This window comes from Carcharhinus amblyrhynchos, chromosome 23 (genome assembly GCF_965287045.1).
Source record: "Carcharhinus amblyrhynchos chromosome 23, sCarAmb.v2.hapA, whole genome shotgun sequence".
Taxonomy (NCBI): Eukaryota; Metazoa; Chordata; class Chondrichthyes; order Carcharhiniformes; family Carcharhinidae; genus Carcharhinus; species Carcharhinus amblyrhynchos.
The window spans coordinates 34,836,004-34,851,764 of NC_137346.1; the positions used below are offsets into that span (position 1 = coordinate 34,836,004).

Consider the following 15,761-nt stretch of genomic DNA (forward strand, 5'->3'; position numbering starts at 1 on the left):
AAAAATCTGTAATAATGACCATGAAACCATTGCCGATTGTCATAAAAGCCTGTTTGGTTCCTCAGTGTCCGATAGCAAAGGAAATTATCTGGCACATTAATGGCTGACTCTTAAATGCCCTCTGAAGTGGCCTAGTAAACCACTCAGCTGTGTCAAACCGCATGAAAGTCTCAAAGGAATGAAACCGGAGGACAGCCGGCATCAATCTAGGCACCACTCGACAATGGCAAGTTTAGTGTTCTATTTTATGTTATCTTTTTATCGGCTGCTGCATTCCCTTCATTTCAACGACGATTACTCAAATGGAAGAGAGTTCATTTCAGTGAAGTTACAATGCTGTGTCCTGGGTAGAGTGGAAACGAGGGGGATGGTTTGAGTACAGACCGGACATTCCAATAGGGAAACAAGAATGGGCATTCAGAACTAGAGTTCTCTAAATGATTAAAGGAATAAGGATTAAAATAAAACAGGTAAAGGAGGCTTATAGAGAGCCTAGCTGAATACAAAGCTTGGAATCTTCCCAGTTTGATGAAGGAGGATTTGAAGGTGTGCCCAGGAATAAATTTGGAGATTAAGGATGTTGGCAGCCCAATCCATACCTGCTTCCCTTCAGACACTCGCATGATCAAGTATTGTACAAGTTAGATGATGTAAACCACATCTGCATTGTCCTAATAAGTATTCCCAGGTAAAGTTCATTTCACCCTGAAACTCCTATACCTCCTCTCAATCCAGCAAATGGAATTCCCAGCTTCAATAGTTCTCATCTAACATGGGATGTAAGGATCTCTTACAGTTTGTAACCACCAGTTACAAATCAGATTTTGTTAGACATAGAACAGTGAGTATGCAGGGTGATTTAGTTAACAGACCAGACCAGCCAATAGAAATTAACTCTGAATATTTTCCTGCAGCATTTTTGCTTCCATCAGAGTTTTCAAAATAAAACTTTTATCATCAGTCTGACATTCCTATGAACATTTAACTGAGCGCAGCATGTTTTACATACTATGTTTACAGATATTGCTGGAGAGAGGTTCATCAAGGTGAACAAAATAATAAATGGCATCATAGAATGATGCAGTACAGGAGGTGGTTATTGGGCCTCTTATCCCTGTTTTGTGCTCCTTTGTAAATCTCTCTCATTAGGCCCACTTCCCATTCCTTGCCCCATCCTGCAAATTTCCTTCCAAGTACTCTTCAATTCCTTTTTGAATATTAGTTTTAATCTGCTTTCACTGCCCTTTCAGGCAATGCATTCCAGAGTACAAGAAGTCACTGTTTTTAACAAAAGCATTCTCCCATGTTGCTTGTGTACTGCACTGACACATGCTGAACTGTGAGCAGCTATTATTGAACTAACTTTCTTTACAATCTCCAGAGAGGGCAAGAGAACAAGATGTTCAGATCTTACAGTACACCACACTCATTCCACTTCAAAAAAAACTTGTGTGTTAAAATGTAAAATAATACATGCTCATCATTTCCCAGAATACAATATAAGTGAACCGATGTCAGTGATTAATTTAACACATTCAGTTGCTTGTTTCTTCTGTGTGTGTGTGTATGTGTGTATACACATATATGGCCATTTTTTGCCAACATAATTTACTTGTTTAAAAAAATTGATTTTCCTGAACATCAGTATGTATTTAACAAAAATATCATTATTTGACAAGAAATAATGAAAAGATCAACCTTTTTCTTCTTCCTTCCAAAATACTTTTAATTAGCTATCTGGCTTCTTTCCCTTTCTGTCTGTTCATCCTTCCATTTCTATTAGTTTGACTGGCTTCTCTCAATATCTGTGTCAAATCTAAACTTTGACTTTGACTTAATGCCTGTCATTGTGACATTGGTTTGTCTTAATCAAAGACCCTGGCCAAAACTTTCTGGCTGTTCACACCAGCGGGAGATTCTGGTCCCTCTGACAGTGCACCCCCACCACAGGTTTCCCAGCTCTGTGAGGTGGAATGAATGGGAAATCCCATTGACGGCACCGGGACCAGAAAATCCCACTGCTGGCAATCAACAGGTCACCTCCCACTGTGAGAAACACTGCACAGGGACATCAGAGAATCTCGCTCCCTGGCTGACATTGCTATACTGATGGATCCTGCAATACCAGCAAACTTTCAGTTTCTTTATGACTTCCAGTTTAGACTGTAGGAACTTTGGACAATAGGAGGTTTATCATGTTCTTTCGTAAGATTTCCTCTTCCAAGCAAATGACCCATATGATACTAACAGAATCTCACACTAATCTTCATGAAATACGTAATATACTTAGTCTCTTTACAACTCCAATCACATTTCTTCTTGTCACCTCAATGAATTTTCACTATGACCTTCTGACCTGCAGTGAACTCTCTAAATTTTATGCCCTGATGGATCATGACTCCCCTTCACATTGTCTTATCTTGTTTTTCTCTTGCTTTGCCATTGACATTAGGTTTAAGCAAACTAAACCTTGTCCTTGGAGTGTGTTTAAACACTAACTCATAAGGTGAGCAATCTGTTGTGGACTGGCCCAGTTACTCCGTTAGAGAACAGGAAATTGTCTGGCCTGTGTCACAGAGAAACACGGAAATTACTGCCTAGTTTTTCACCTCACAAAGACCTCTTCATAATCTGTACACTTTTTTCTGCAGCATCATTTGATGTTGGCTGATATGATTTTGTTAGAGTATTTTTGACTTCATTCTTACTCAGAAATACGTCAAATGCTTCTGAAATAAACTGTGGACCATTACCTGACAGTAACACCTCTGGCAATCTATTAATTGGAAATCAACTTTTCAAAGTCTCAGTAGCTTTGATACTTGTGCTATTGGACATCAACTCAATATTTCTCCACTTGCCACAGCTAATAACCAAAACAAGGTCCTCTTTCCCTTCCACTTCAAAAAAATCGATATACATTCATTTTCACATTTACCTTGTGTTTGACTATGGAACAAAATGAATCTTTGGTTGGATTGTTTTTCATTCTGAGACACACTTCATAACTTTTCACCAACTCTTCAATATATCTACCTACCTTTCGATACCAAAAATTGCTTCTTGCTACTATTTCCACTCAGACTTTCCCTGTGTGTTCTTGATAAAGATCCTCCAACAATCTCCATCTAAACCTTGCTGAATAATGACTCAAATTCCTTAGGCGATGCCTTGATTTACATTCAGTTCATTTCAATGTGTAAAATATTCCTGCAATTTTTCATCACCACACTCCTTAGTCGTCATTCATGATGTCATTGAGCACTTTACTGAGCACCACATCCTTGTGAGTTTCTTCACCAATCTCACTGGCAGAGCTGCTATATCATTTGTTTTATACAAAGTAATTCACAGGTAGCTCTGGTTGGAAATTAATTGGTCTTCATGGGAAATCTCGAAAGAACTCCATATTTGCATGATCTACTGACTTATATTTTACATCATACTAAGTGGCCATCAAAATCAATGCCCATCTATGAAGCCATGCCACCACTAGGGATGGTGGTACTTCTCAGCAAGTACGATTGTAAGGTTTAGCGGTCAGTTAACAAAATTAACATCCTGCCATACAAGTATTTGTGGAACTTAATAACACAATATATCGCTGATGCTTCTTTCTCAGCTTGAGTAATTTTGCTCTGATATGTTAACCTATGTGAAGCATATGTTACTGGTTCCTCCACACCATCTTCCAGTATATGAGATAACATCACACCTAGCCTTTGTGATGAGGCATCACACACTAAAATCAAATTTCTTTTTGGATCATGTTGGGTCAAAGCAGCACCACTAGTCGGTATTGTTTGACTGCTTTCTGAATTCCACAGACCACTCCCAATCTGTTCTGTCTTTGAACATAGTGGAAAGACTGTATCAGCATCATTAGGGATTAACTTGAAAAAATACACAACGATCCCTATGAATGTTTCAGGTTCTTATTTGTTGTGTTTTTTTTTAATGAGAAGTAGGTGTTGCTGGCTATACCAGCATTTATTGCCCATCCCTAATAATCCGTGAGAAGGTCGTGGTAAATTGTCTTCTTGAACTGCTGCAGTCCACACACGGTGCTATTAGGGAGAGTTTCAGGATATGGTCCAGTGACAGCGCTACATCTCCAAATCAGAACGGTATGTTGGACAGGATTGTTCAGGTGGTGGTGCTCCCATGCATCTCTTCCCTTTCCTTTTAGTTGATGGAGTTCATGGATTTTGAAAGTGTTGTAAAAGGACACTTGGTGAGTTGCTGCAGCGTATTTTGCAGATGGTATACACTGCTGCTGCATTGATGTGGAGGGAGTGATTGTTGAAGATGGTGAATGGGATGCCAAACAAGTGGACTGCTTTGTGCTGGATAGAGCTGCACACATCCAGTCAAGTGGAAAGAATTCCGCCACATTTCTGACTGCACTTTATGGATGATGATCAGGCTTTGGGCAAAATTTCCAGCTTCTGACAGCTCTTGTAGCCACTGTGTTTATATGGTTAATCCAGTTCAGTTTCTTGTCAATGGTAACCCCAAGTTGCTGATAGTGGGGATTCAGCGATGAAAATGCCATTGAATGTTAAGGGGAGATGGTTAGATTCTCCCTTGGTGGAGATGGTCATTGTCTGGCACTTGTGTGACGCAAATGTTACTTAACACTTGGCAGTCCAATTCTGAAAATTGTCTGGGACTTGCTACATTTGAACATGCTTCAGTATCTGGGCAGTCATGAATAGTGCTGAACATTATGAATATCCCCATATCTAACTTTATGATGGAGGGATGATCATTGATGAAACAGCTGAAGATGGTCACTGCCCTGAGGAACCCATACAGTGATGTCCTGAGACTGAGATGATTGACCTCCAATCACTGCAACCATCTTCTTTTATGCCAGGCATAACTCCAAGTATTGGAGAGTTTTCCCCATTTCCCAATTACTTGAGTTTTCTTGGATTTCTTAATGCCACACTCAGTCAAATGTGTCCTTGATGTCAAAGGCAATCACTCTGTCCTCACCTCTGGAGTCCAGTTCTTTTTGTCCGTGTTTGAAAAGAGGTTGTAATAAGGTTAGGAGTTAAGTGAACCTGGTAGGACCCAGACTGAGTGTCAGTGAGCAGGTTATTTCTATGTGCCACTTGATAACATTGTACTTAAATTTCCAGAAAGCATTTAATAAGTTGCCACATCAAAGGTTACTGCAGAAAATAAAAGCTCATGGTTTAGGTCTGTTATAAGACATTTGACATGGATTATAGATTGGTTAACTAACAGGAAAGAGAGAGTTGGTGTGGGGCGGCACGTAGCACAGTGGTTAGCACTGCTGCTTCACAGTTCCAGGGACCTGGGTTCAATTCCCGGCTTGGGTCACTGTCTGTGTGGAGTTTGCACATTCTCCTCGTGTCTGTGTGAGTTTCCTCCGGGTACTCCAGTTTCCTCCCACGGTCCAAAGATGTGTGGGTTAGGTTAATTGACCGTGCTAAATTGCCCCTTAGCGTCCTGGGATGCATAGGTCATAGGGATTAGTGGGTAAAATATGTAGGGATATGGGGATAGGGCCTGGATGGGATTGTGGTTGGTGCAGACTTGATGGGCCGAATGGCATCTTTCTGTACTGTAGGGTTTCTTCTATGATTCTGATTGGCAGGATGTGATGGATAGTGTGTCACAGGGATTAGAGCTAGGGCCTCAACTTTTTACAATTTACATAAATGACTTGGATGAAGGAACTTTGCTGATGACACAAAGACAGGTAGCAAAATAAGTTTGAGAAGTGGTCATAAGGAGTCTGCAAAGGGATATGGATAGTTAAGAGAGTGGGCAAAGATCTGGCAGAATATAGTATGTGGGAAAATATAAAATTGTCCACTTTGACATGAAGAATAAAGAAGAAGCTTATTTTCTAAATGGTGAGAGATATTGCAGAGCTCTGAGGTAGAGAGGGATTTGGATGTAAGAATCATAAAAGTCTACAATACAGATACAGCAAGTAATTAGGGAAGGTAATAGAATATTGTCATTTATTGAAAGGGGAATTGATTACAAAAGAAGGGAGGTTATGCACTGGGGAGACCACATCTGAGGTATTGGAATCCTTCCTTAAGGAAACTTGTAAATGCATTAGAATCATTTCAGGGAAAATTTACTAGAGAGTCAGGCAGCATGGTCGTTGCAGGCTCGGAGGGCTGAAGGGCCTTTCCTGTGCTGTAATTTTCTGTGTTCTCGACTGATATCAGGAATGGATGGATTGTCTTATGAGGGAAGATTGGACAAGCCAGGCTTGCATCCACTATAGTTTAAAAGAGTAAGATGTGACTTTTTTGGAACTATAAGAAATAGGAGTAGAAATAGGCCATTCAGTCCCTCAAACCTGTTCTGTTACTTAATAGGATCTAGGCTGATCCAACATTCCTCACATCCACTTTCTCCATCACCCTTAATTCTTGGACTCATAGAATCCCTACAGTGCAGAAGAGGCCATTCAGCAGAGTATCTTACCCAGGCCCTCTACCCCCGCCCTATCCCCATAACCCCACACATTTCCCATGTCTAATCCATTTAATCTCCACATCTTGGGACTGTGGGAAGAAACCAAAGCACCCAGAGAAAATGCACAGGAGTAATGTGCAAACTCTGCACAGACGATCACCCAAGGCCAGCATTGAACCTGGGTCCCTGAAGCTGTGAGGCAGCTGTGCTAACCACTGTGCCACTGTACTGCTCTCACTGATCAAGAATTGATCAATCTCCGCCTTAAGTATTTACAAAGCCTCTATCCCCACATATTTTTGGCAAGGTGTTCCAAAGTCTCCCAACCCTCGAAGAGAAGCGATTTCACCTCATCTCAGTCTGAAATTAGTCTCAGAATAAAAGGGGCACTATGTCCTCTACCCCTAGACTTGCCCATGGGGTTGGGGGGGGGGGGGGGTGGAAATCTTCCTGTCAGCCCCTTTACAATCCTATATGTTTCAATGAGGTCAGCTCTCATTATTCTAAATTCCAATGGGTAGAATCTCAATCTGTTTAATCTTTTCTCATAAGACAATCCCTCTATACCGGGGATCATCCTAGTGAACCTTCCCTGGACTGCTTCCAATGAAATATTTTTCCTTAATTGAGGGGACCAAAACTGCTCAAAATACGCCAGATGTGGTCTCAGCAGTATTTTGTAAAGTTGCAGTAAGATTTCCCTACTGTTATACTCTAACCCTCTTGAAGTAAGTGCCAACATTCCACCAGCCTTCCTGATTACTTACTGCCCTGTGTGTTTGCTTTCTGTGTTTCATGCATAAGTACCCCCAAATCCGTTTGTACTGCGGCTTTCTGCAGGTTTTTCTCCATTTAAATAATACTGTTCTTTTGTTCTTCTAAAATGAAGAGCTTCACACTTTTCAATGTTACTCTATTTGCAAACGTTTTGTCCACTTATGTAACCTATCAGTATCTCTTTGTAAACAGTTTGTGTCCCTCACCAACTTGCCTTTACACCTGCAAATTTGGCAATAGTACATTCACTTTCTTCCTCCAAGTCAATATATATTGTAAACAGTGCAGTCCCAGAGCTGATCTCTGTGGAACCCCACTGGTTGCAGGTCACCAACCTGAAAAAGAACCCCTTATCCCCACTCGCTGTTTCCTGCTCATAATCAATCCATAGCCAATTATACTACCTACAGCAACATGGGCTCTTATCTTATGACTTCATGTTTTTGTGACGTACCTTGTTGAATGCCTTTTGGAAGTCCAAAAACAACACATCTACTGGTTCCCCTCTATCCAGTTTGGTTGAGACTTCCTCAAAAAATTTCTAATAAAATAGTCAGATACAATTTCCCTTTCATGAAGCCATGCTGACTCTGCTTGATTAGATTATGATTTTCCAAATGTGTCATTATTACTTTCTTGATAATTGATTACAACATTTTTCCAACAACAGATGTTAGGCTAATTGGCCTATAGCTACCCACGTTTTGCCTCCCTCCCATTTTGAATAGGGGTGTCACATTGGCAGTTTTCCAACCCTCCCGTATTTCTCCAGAATCCAAGGATTCTTAGATTACAATCAATGCATCTAGTATCTTTGTAGCTACTTATTTTAGGATTCTAGGGTGCAAGCCATCAGGGACAGGGGACTTATCTACCTTTGGCCCATTAGTTTGTCTAATAGTACTTCTCTAGTGATTGTGATAGTACTTAATTCTGCCCCCAGATTCTTTAATATTAACAGGATGTTCAAAGTATCTTCCACCGTAAAGACTGATGCAAAATATCTGCCATTTCCTTGTTCCTTTAAGAACCTGAGAGGTGTTGATAGGGTGTTTCCTCTTGGGAGAGAATCTAGAACAAGGGATGACGGTTTAAAAATAAGGGGTCGCTCATATAAGACAGAGATGAGAATTCTGTGGGTCATGAGTCTTTGGAACTCTTCCTGAAAAGCCAGCAGAAGCAGAATCTTTGAATATTTTTTAAGGCAGAGTTAGATAGATTCTTGAAAAACAAGAGGATGGAAGTTATCGGGGTAGGCAGGAATGTGGAGTTGAGGTTACAATTAGATCAGCCACGATATTATTGAATGGCCTATTCCTGTTCTAATTTGTACTTACGTACTGTCAACAGCACCTTACATCACTTTGCTGATAATTGAAAGGAGACCGATGGCGAGGTGATTGGGTTAGATTTGTTCTGCTTTTTGTGGACAGGATATATCTGAGCAATTTTCCACATGGCCGAGTAGATAGATGCCAGTATTATAGCTGTACAGAATGGATTTGTCAGGGAAAGTTGTCTCTGACCAACTTGACTGAGTTTTATGAAGCGGTGACATAGAAAGTTGATAGCTGGGATTTTCCGTCCTGTTTATGCCTGATGGTCCTCTCACTTTAAAATGTCCATTTTCCCTGACACTGAAGTGAATCACAACAGGTCCCCCATGATGTACACCTGGTGACTAGAACCCCCAGAGGGTCATCCCTGGGTTGTACTGTGGCACTGCCCGGGCATTTCCCAAACACTGCCCCCTGGCACTACCCATGGTAGGGGGAAGGGGAAGTTCCATGATGGCAGGTTTCTGTTTATATTCTTTTGCATCAGGGCACCCATTAAAAAGGGTGCTTCGATCTATTAAGAACTGCAGTAACTGGTGGCGCAAGTTCAAGAGCAGCCCCCACCAGCATTACGTCGTGGGACCCGATCCTTACCTCTATCAGTTTAAAATACAGTGGAAAAAATCAGCCAGTGCCGCTGGCAGGCTTATCCTCTGCTTTTCCCATCAGAAATGAAATGTCACCGAAAAGTGGCAACATTTCACGTTTAATCCTGCTTGGATTTTAGCAAGGCTGCATGGCAATCCGGAGAGTGCATTGGACCAAAGGGTGTGAGAGATATTGGCTCAGTGATAACAGGCAAAGAGTGAGGGTCAAAGGGTATTATTTTGACTTGGAGTTTATTTCTAGCGGGTTCCACATATAGGATCAGGGAGGTTATTCTAGAACTAGTTGGGCTGCAGTTGGGTGTGGCAAAAAGTTCTGATCGTGGCATCATAGAAGACGTGTGTTTTTTTTTTAAATATTCACTCAAGGGATTTGGGCATTGCTGGCTAGGCCAGTATTTCTTACTCATCCCTAATTATACTTGAGAAGGTGCTGGTGAACTGCTTTCTCGAAGCACTGCAGTTCATATGGTGTAGGTACATCCATATTGCTGTTAGGGAGTGAATTCCAAGACTTTAATCCAGTGAGTCTGAAGGAACGCCAGGTCAGCATAGTGAGTGACTTGGAGGGAAACTTCCAAGTGGTGGCATTCCCAGTTGTCTACTGCCCGTGTCCTTCCACATGGTAGTGGTCATGGGTTTGGAAGATGCTGCCTAAGAAGCCTGGGTGATCACACTAGCCAGTTACAGAGAAGATTTATAAAGATATTTCCAGCACTGGAGAGGTGTGAGGAGTTGGATTGACTGGGGTCACTTTCTTTGGATCAGAGGAGGATGAGGAAAACTTGAAGTGCTATAGTCCAGAAACCAAGAGGTAGAAAGTGAGATTTGGCTGTACAGCCCTTTTTTTGACTAGCATAGACATGATGGGATGAATAGTCTCCTTCTGTGCCCTAAATTTTACATTTTGGCCATGCTTCAAAGATTTGTTACTGATATGCGGTAAGCAAAATGTTTCCTTTTTGCCTTCATCAATCAAGGGATTGAGTTCAGGAGTCAGGAGATAATGCTGCAGCTTTATAAGACCCTAGTCAGACCCCACTTGGAGTGCTGTGTGTAGTTCTGGTCACCTCATTACAGGAAGGATGTGGAAGCTATTGAAAGGGTGCAGAGGAGATTTACAAGGATGTTGCCTGGATTGGGTGGCATGCCTTATGAGGATAGGTTGAGGGAGCTCGGTCTTTTCTCCCTGGAGAGATGAAGGATGAGAGGTGCCCTGATAGAGGTTTATAAGATGTTGAGAGGTATAGATCGGGTGGATTCTCAGAGGCTATTTCCCAGGGCTGAAATGGTCGCTACAAGAGGACACAGGTTTAAGGTGCTGGGGAGTAGGTACAGAGGAGATGTCAGGGGTAGGTTTTTCACTCAGAGGGTGGTGGGTGAGTGGAATCAGCTGCCGTCAGGGTGGTGGAGGCGAACTCATTGGGGTCTTTTAAGAGACTTCTGGATGAGTACATGGGATTTAATGGGATTGAGGGTTTTAGGTAGGGATATGATCAGTGCATCTTGTGGGCCAAAGGGCCTGTTTGTGCTGTAATTTTTCTATGTTCTATATCCTCATACCTTTCTTTTCTTATGCCCCTTTTAAAATCATATCATTTAATTTGTATTTTCTCTTCTCATTCTCACCAAAGTGTATCATTTCACATTCCTCTGTGCTAAATTTCATGTGGCTTCATGAGTTGGATAGATTTTTAACTGACAAAGGTTATGGGGGGCAGATAGGAAAGTGGAGTTGAAACAACAAACTTTTTAGGCATGATCCTGAGTTCACTGATCCGTACCCTCCTGATATCTGTTACTATCCATCTCACTGTTAAACGCATTTCCAAATTTTATATCATCTTCAGCCTTTGAATTGATAGCCTGTAGAGCCAAGTCTGGGTCGTTAATATATAGATTGAAAAGAGCGGTGGTCCGGCCCCTTCAGGCTGGACAGTTTTCTTGCAGCTCACCCTGTTCTGTGATCTTCGATCACAACTAATGCCGCCTCAGAAGAATTCAGTGAGTGTGCCAAATCAAATAAAATTTCTCTTTACTCCCTGCTTCCTATCCCTTCGCCAGATTTATATCCATGGACTTCAATTTTGCAAACTATCTATTATGTGGTACTTTGTCAAATGCTTTTTGAAAGTTCATATCCACACTGTCATCCTCACTTTCCTCATCAATTGTTACTTCACTAAAGAATTCAATCAATTTAGTCTGACATCCTTTGCTTTGCACACATCTGTGCAATATTAGTCCATATTTTCCTAATGCCAACTAATCTTAGGCTAGATTATTTTATCTAAATGTTTCCTCACACCTGCATTAAGTAGATTTGGCATGTATCCTTCTTGCCTTTTTTAGACATTAGCATAACTTTTGCAAGCATCCAATGCTCTGGCTCCAGCCCTGTATCTAAAGAGGATTGGAAGATTGTGCTCAGACTTCCCACAGTTTCCATCAAGAATCTAGGATGCATCATCCCATCGGGTCTCGGTGATGTTTCAAATCTTAAGAACTGCCAACCGTTTAAGTAGCACTTCTTTATTTTTATCCTATCCAATATCATCATTGCCTCCTCCCTGACAACTACATTGGCAGCAATCTGCTTCTCAGTGAAGTCAGAGCAAAGTTCTCATTTGCTGCCTCATCCCTCACAATCTCCTTTTTGGCCCCATCCATCCTTTGACTACATTTTTTTTGTGTTTATAAAATATTTTTGCATTCCCCTTTATTTCACTGCTAATCTATTTGGATACAATCTCTTTGTCTTTTTAATTTCCCTTTGTCCTTGGATCTCCTCTGTTCTTTTTACATTTATTTTGATTCTCTTCTGAATTTTGCCTGCACTGTTTTTCTGCCTCATTTTTAATCTCTAACTTTTGTCATCTATAAAGCTCTAGTTTTGATACCCCTGCTGTCCCCACATGTAGAAATATCTATAATGTACCCAACCCACCCACTTTTTGTCAAATACTGTTTTACTTCCCAATTTTTGATTCCTAAATAGATGGACAGAGAACATTATTTCAAGGTACTTCAGGTAAGTAAAGAGAAGTGAGGATTTCACCGAGATGGAATTAAATGTTGTACTCTGCCTTTGTTCGCTGGCGATGTAGAAATGCCCTTTGAAGTCTGTGACCAATTTATCTATTGTGTTATTAAGTTGCCAATTCCCATAACATACAACATACACAATGCACATTCTGTGAAAAGTTTACTTAAATGTCCCTCCAATCTTTTTTCAGCAAACTAACAAGGGAGAGTGGCACAGATTTTCCAATTCCCATTATATCAGGATTGACGGATAATGAGGCGGAGAAAATAATCCGGGAGAAGGATGAGGAGGTAAAAAAAAAGCTTTAATTTAGTTAACTCTTTCTTTGTGTTTGGCTGCCCTGAAACCTGTAGGATTGCGAGGAAAATTAAAAATGTACTGAGTGTTTTAGAGATTGCAGGGATTAAGTCAGTGTCAGTGTGGTAAAGGTAAAATTTAACTTAATCCCGAGTGCTGGCTCAACCCAATTCTTCAACAGGATACACCTACTGCTATGACACAAAGCTATTTAGTGGGATCTTACTTGAAGGCAAAATTGCAGTCACAACTGGAGCAGGAATTTCATGTGCTCAACAATCCCACTTCGATTGCATCTTGGTTCCCTGGGCCAGGATCAGTTAAGAAATAAGACAAATGCTGAGGGCTATCACCACTTCTCATTGGGAGCCCAACACAATGAAACAAAAGTGGTCATTACCTCAAGGTTTAACCACAGGGAGACTTTGCCCTGTCATCTTCACCCATCCCTTGCAGTGTAGGACTGTTTCACAATGGCTATAAGCCACATGCTATTAAGGAGCCCTTTTATATTGTCATGTCACCTTGCCACAAATCTGCCTCCAACCTCTTTCAAGGTGTGATTTGATGGAAAGTGCCTTGACAGGTCAGAGTCAATATATAAGCTCTCCAAATCAAAGGAATTGGTCTTAATCAAGCAAGTGGATTGATGGGGATTAATTAGTCATGTTCTCTCCAGTTTCATGCACAACTTGGTCCTGAGGCTTAATCCTATCAATTTGTTTAGTCAAGTCTTGACTTACTCGTTTTTCTGAGCCATGTTTAAACATGGAAATTACAAATGCATCGTAGGGCTGCACCTTAAGCATCAGACTTACAATTTGAAATGAATCCAGTGAGAAAAGAACAGTCAGATTGAGGGATTTGGAAAAAGGAGAGGTGGTCAAATCACCTGGAATGTTGTTCATGCTGCCTTTCATTGACCTAGACTACCCATTTCCTTCTATCCTTCAATTGGCAATGCAGAGAGAGGAAAGGTGCTATACAGACGCAAGATCTTTCTTTTTTTTATTAGTGGGTTGTTACAGTGGTCATAGAGACAGCAAGTGAGGGGGTGGAGTGGGGTATAGCAGGAGAATGCTCAAAGTCCTGACACTGATTTCAATTAAATGACCCTGACTGGAAAATGCATGAAGTCAGGAAAGGGTCAAACCTGGCCATAATTCCCTGTGTTATCCTTTGGGTGATGTAGGAGAGGGTTATCAGTGTCCAGAAGCAGTCCCAGTAACAACCCTGTGGGGAAGAGGGGGAGGCTAGGCGGAGGTCTTTTCTACTGTGAAACAATTGAGTTTTGTTGCCTGTGTTGTGTCCTAGTTGCGGCGGATGCAAGAGATGCTGCAGAAGATTAAGGAACAAATGCACGGCCAGAACTTGGAAGGATTGTAACCCTTGGTACTCTCCATGGTCTTCAGGGATTGGAGATGTTTACAGTCTTTTCCCCTGGCTGGGAGCATGGAGGCGGTTCGTAGTCACAAACACTGGCGCTTGAAACTCAGCCCCTCTGAATCAACTTCAGAATTCAACATCTCACTTTTCACTGGGAATAAAAGCATCCATTTGATTAGTCACACTAACTTTAAGCACTTCAAATAGTAGGAACCAAACCTAGAATTCATAACTGCAATAAATGTTGTCCAGAAATTGGAATTATTTTACACCAGATTTAAGAATCCCATTTGCTTTGCTGTGACTGGACTTAATCTCTGTTTCTTTTCCCAGATTTATGTTGCTATTATCTGTCCTGTTGGATTAAGAGCTCCATCTCTTGTTACATTGCTAGAGTTTCCCAGTTGTAGTTAGATGATAAATGGCAGGAGTCAAGACATTTGTAGTCAATGTTTGTAATGTCGATGGAGCCACAGAGATTCCCAAACATTTTGACAGCACAAGTTTTCTACATGTTGCTTTCAAATTTCAACTTAGTCTTAAAGTAGCATCACACCAGTAAACACCAATCTTATCTTCACATCTTTTTCAGGGTTTGTGGATTTTAACTTTATTGAAAGATCTGAAGCACCAGGAGAACTACAGATTTAATGAGATTGAGAATGGCCTGAAAATAGAAATGGGGAGGACAGCAAGATCTGGAGAAAAGCACAGTCAAATTATTTGTGAAAGTGCTGCCAGTAGGAAAAGCTGGAAATTAGGAAGATTATTAATATTAGGGACTGTAGTAAAGCTATTCAAATTGAGGCCAAGAAAATCTTAAAACATCTGCTCAAAATATACTGTGTTTTTATGAAATATTGTAAGTATACACTAATATTCACTTAAATTTTCAAACCCATTATCTTCATCATTGAGTTGAAATTGCAAATTAGACACAAGTGTTCCCGGTTTGAACTAGGTCTTTCAAAGAGATGATAGACTCTCCTGGCAACAGCCTCAAAAATACTCTTTTTAAGTAAAACAATTTCAAAAATATCTGACAAGGGTGACTGGTGGCTCAGTGAGTGAATGCATCATTTGGTGTGATTCCTAGCCAGATTGGTCCCAGGTTCAATGCCTAGTCTACAACATTTACTGATCCCAGTCAGGGCTATGAGGACCTGCAATGGTCCTTAGTATCATTGGACTAGGGAATGACAAATTGAGTCCACGTCATTTCCTAGCATCTCGTCCTGGGCACTGGCTGAGGGCAAAGTTTACGTCAGGGTCAGCTTAATTGAATACCCTCCCAATGGCTGTGAAGAATTCCTATTTGTGTTTGGTATTGGAGAGCAGTCAGTACCTGTGGAATTGGACGATATACATTAACACCTTCCAAAGAACAGATGAGCATGAAGTAACATTTCCAAAATCAAATCTACTGCTGAAAAAGCTTCTTGAAGGAGATGGTTGTCTGGAGCAGACAGCTTCCCAGCCAAGCACTAACCAAGCTTTAGCTCCATGGGTGCAATTAAGTAGTGACTTGCCGATCTAATGACACTCATCTTCTCGGGTAACATTTTGAATAAATTCTACAATTAAAAAGGATGCACTGTTCATATCTGTTCTTTGTTGAATGTGACTTATGAACTACTCTTGGTAATTTAACTTCAATCATCAACTTATATTTAGATAAATCAGGTACAGCTACATCACCCTCACATTTGCCAATTATTCTCGTACAAGAAGAGAAAATTGATGATAAAAACCTCTGGCTGGTGTAAGATTGAAAGACCATCAGGTCCAAAGAACAAAGAGAAGTACAGCACAGGAAGTGGCCCTTCAACCCTCCAAGTCAGT

General features: G+C 41.0%; 1 protein-coding gene across 9 annotated transcripts in view; it reads left to right on the plus strand.

The window, feature by feature from the left end:
- LOC145357510 (septin-5-like) overlaps positions 1–15,509 on the plus strand; it is a 113,190-nt gene extending 97,681 nt beyond the window's left edge. For all 9 annotated transcript variants that reach the window (XM_080210923.1, XM_080210922.1, XM_080210926.1 and 6 more), the window contains 2 exons: positions 12,427–12,526; positions 13,848–15,509. In XM_080210923.1, coding sequence (XP_080067049.1) covers positions 12,427–12,526; positions 13,848–13,919 — 172 coding nt within the window. In that variant the 3' untranslated portion in view covers positions 13,920–15,509. The remainder of the gene's footprint in view (positions 1–12,426; positions 12,527–13,847) is intronic.
- The last annotated feature ends 252 nt before the right edge of the window (positions 15,510–15,761 follow it).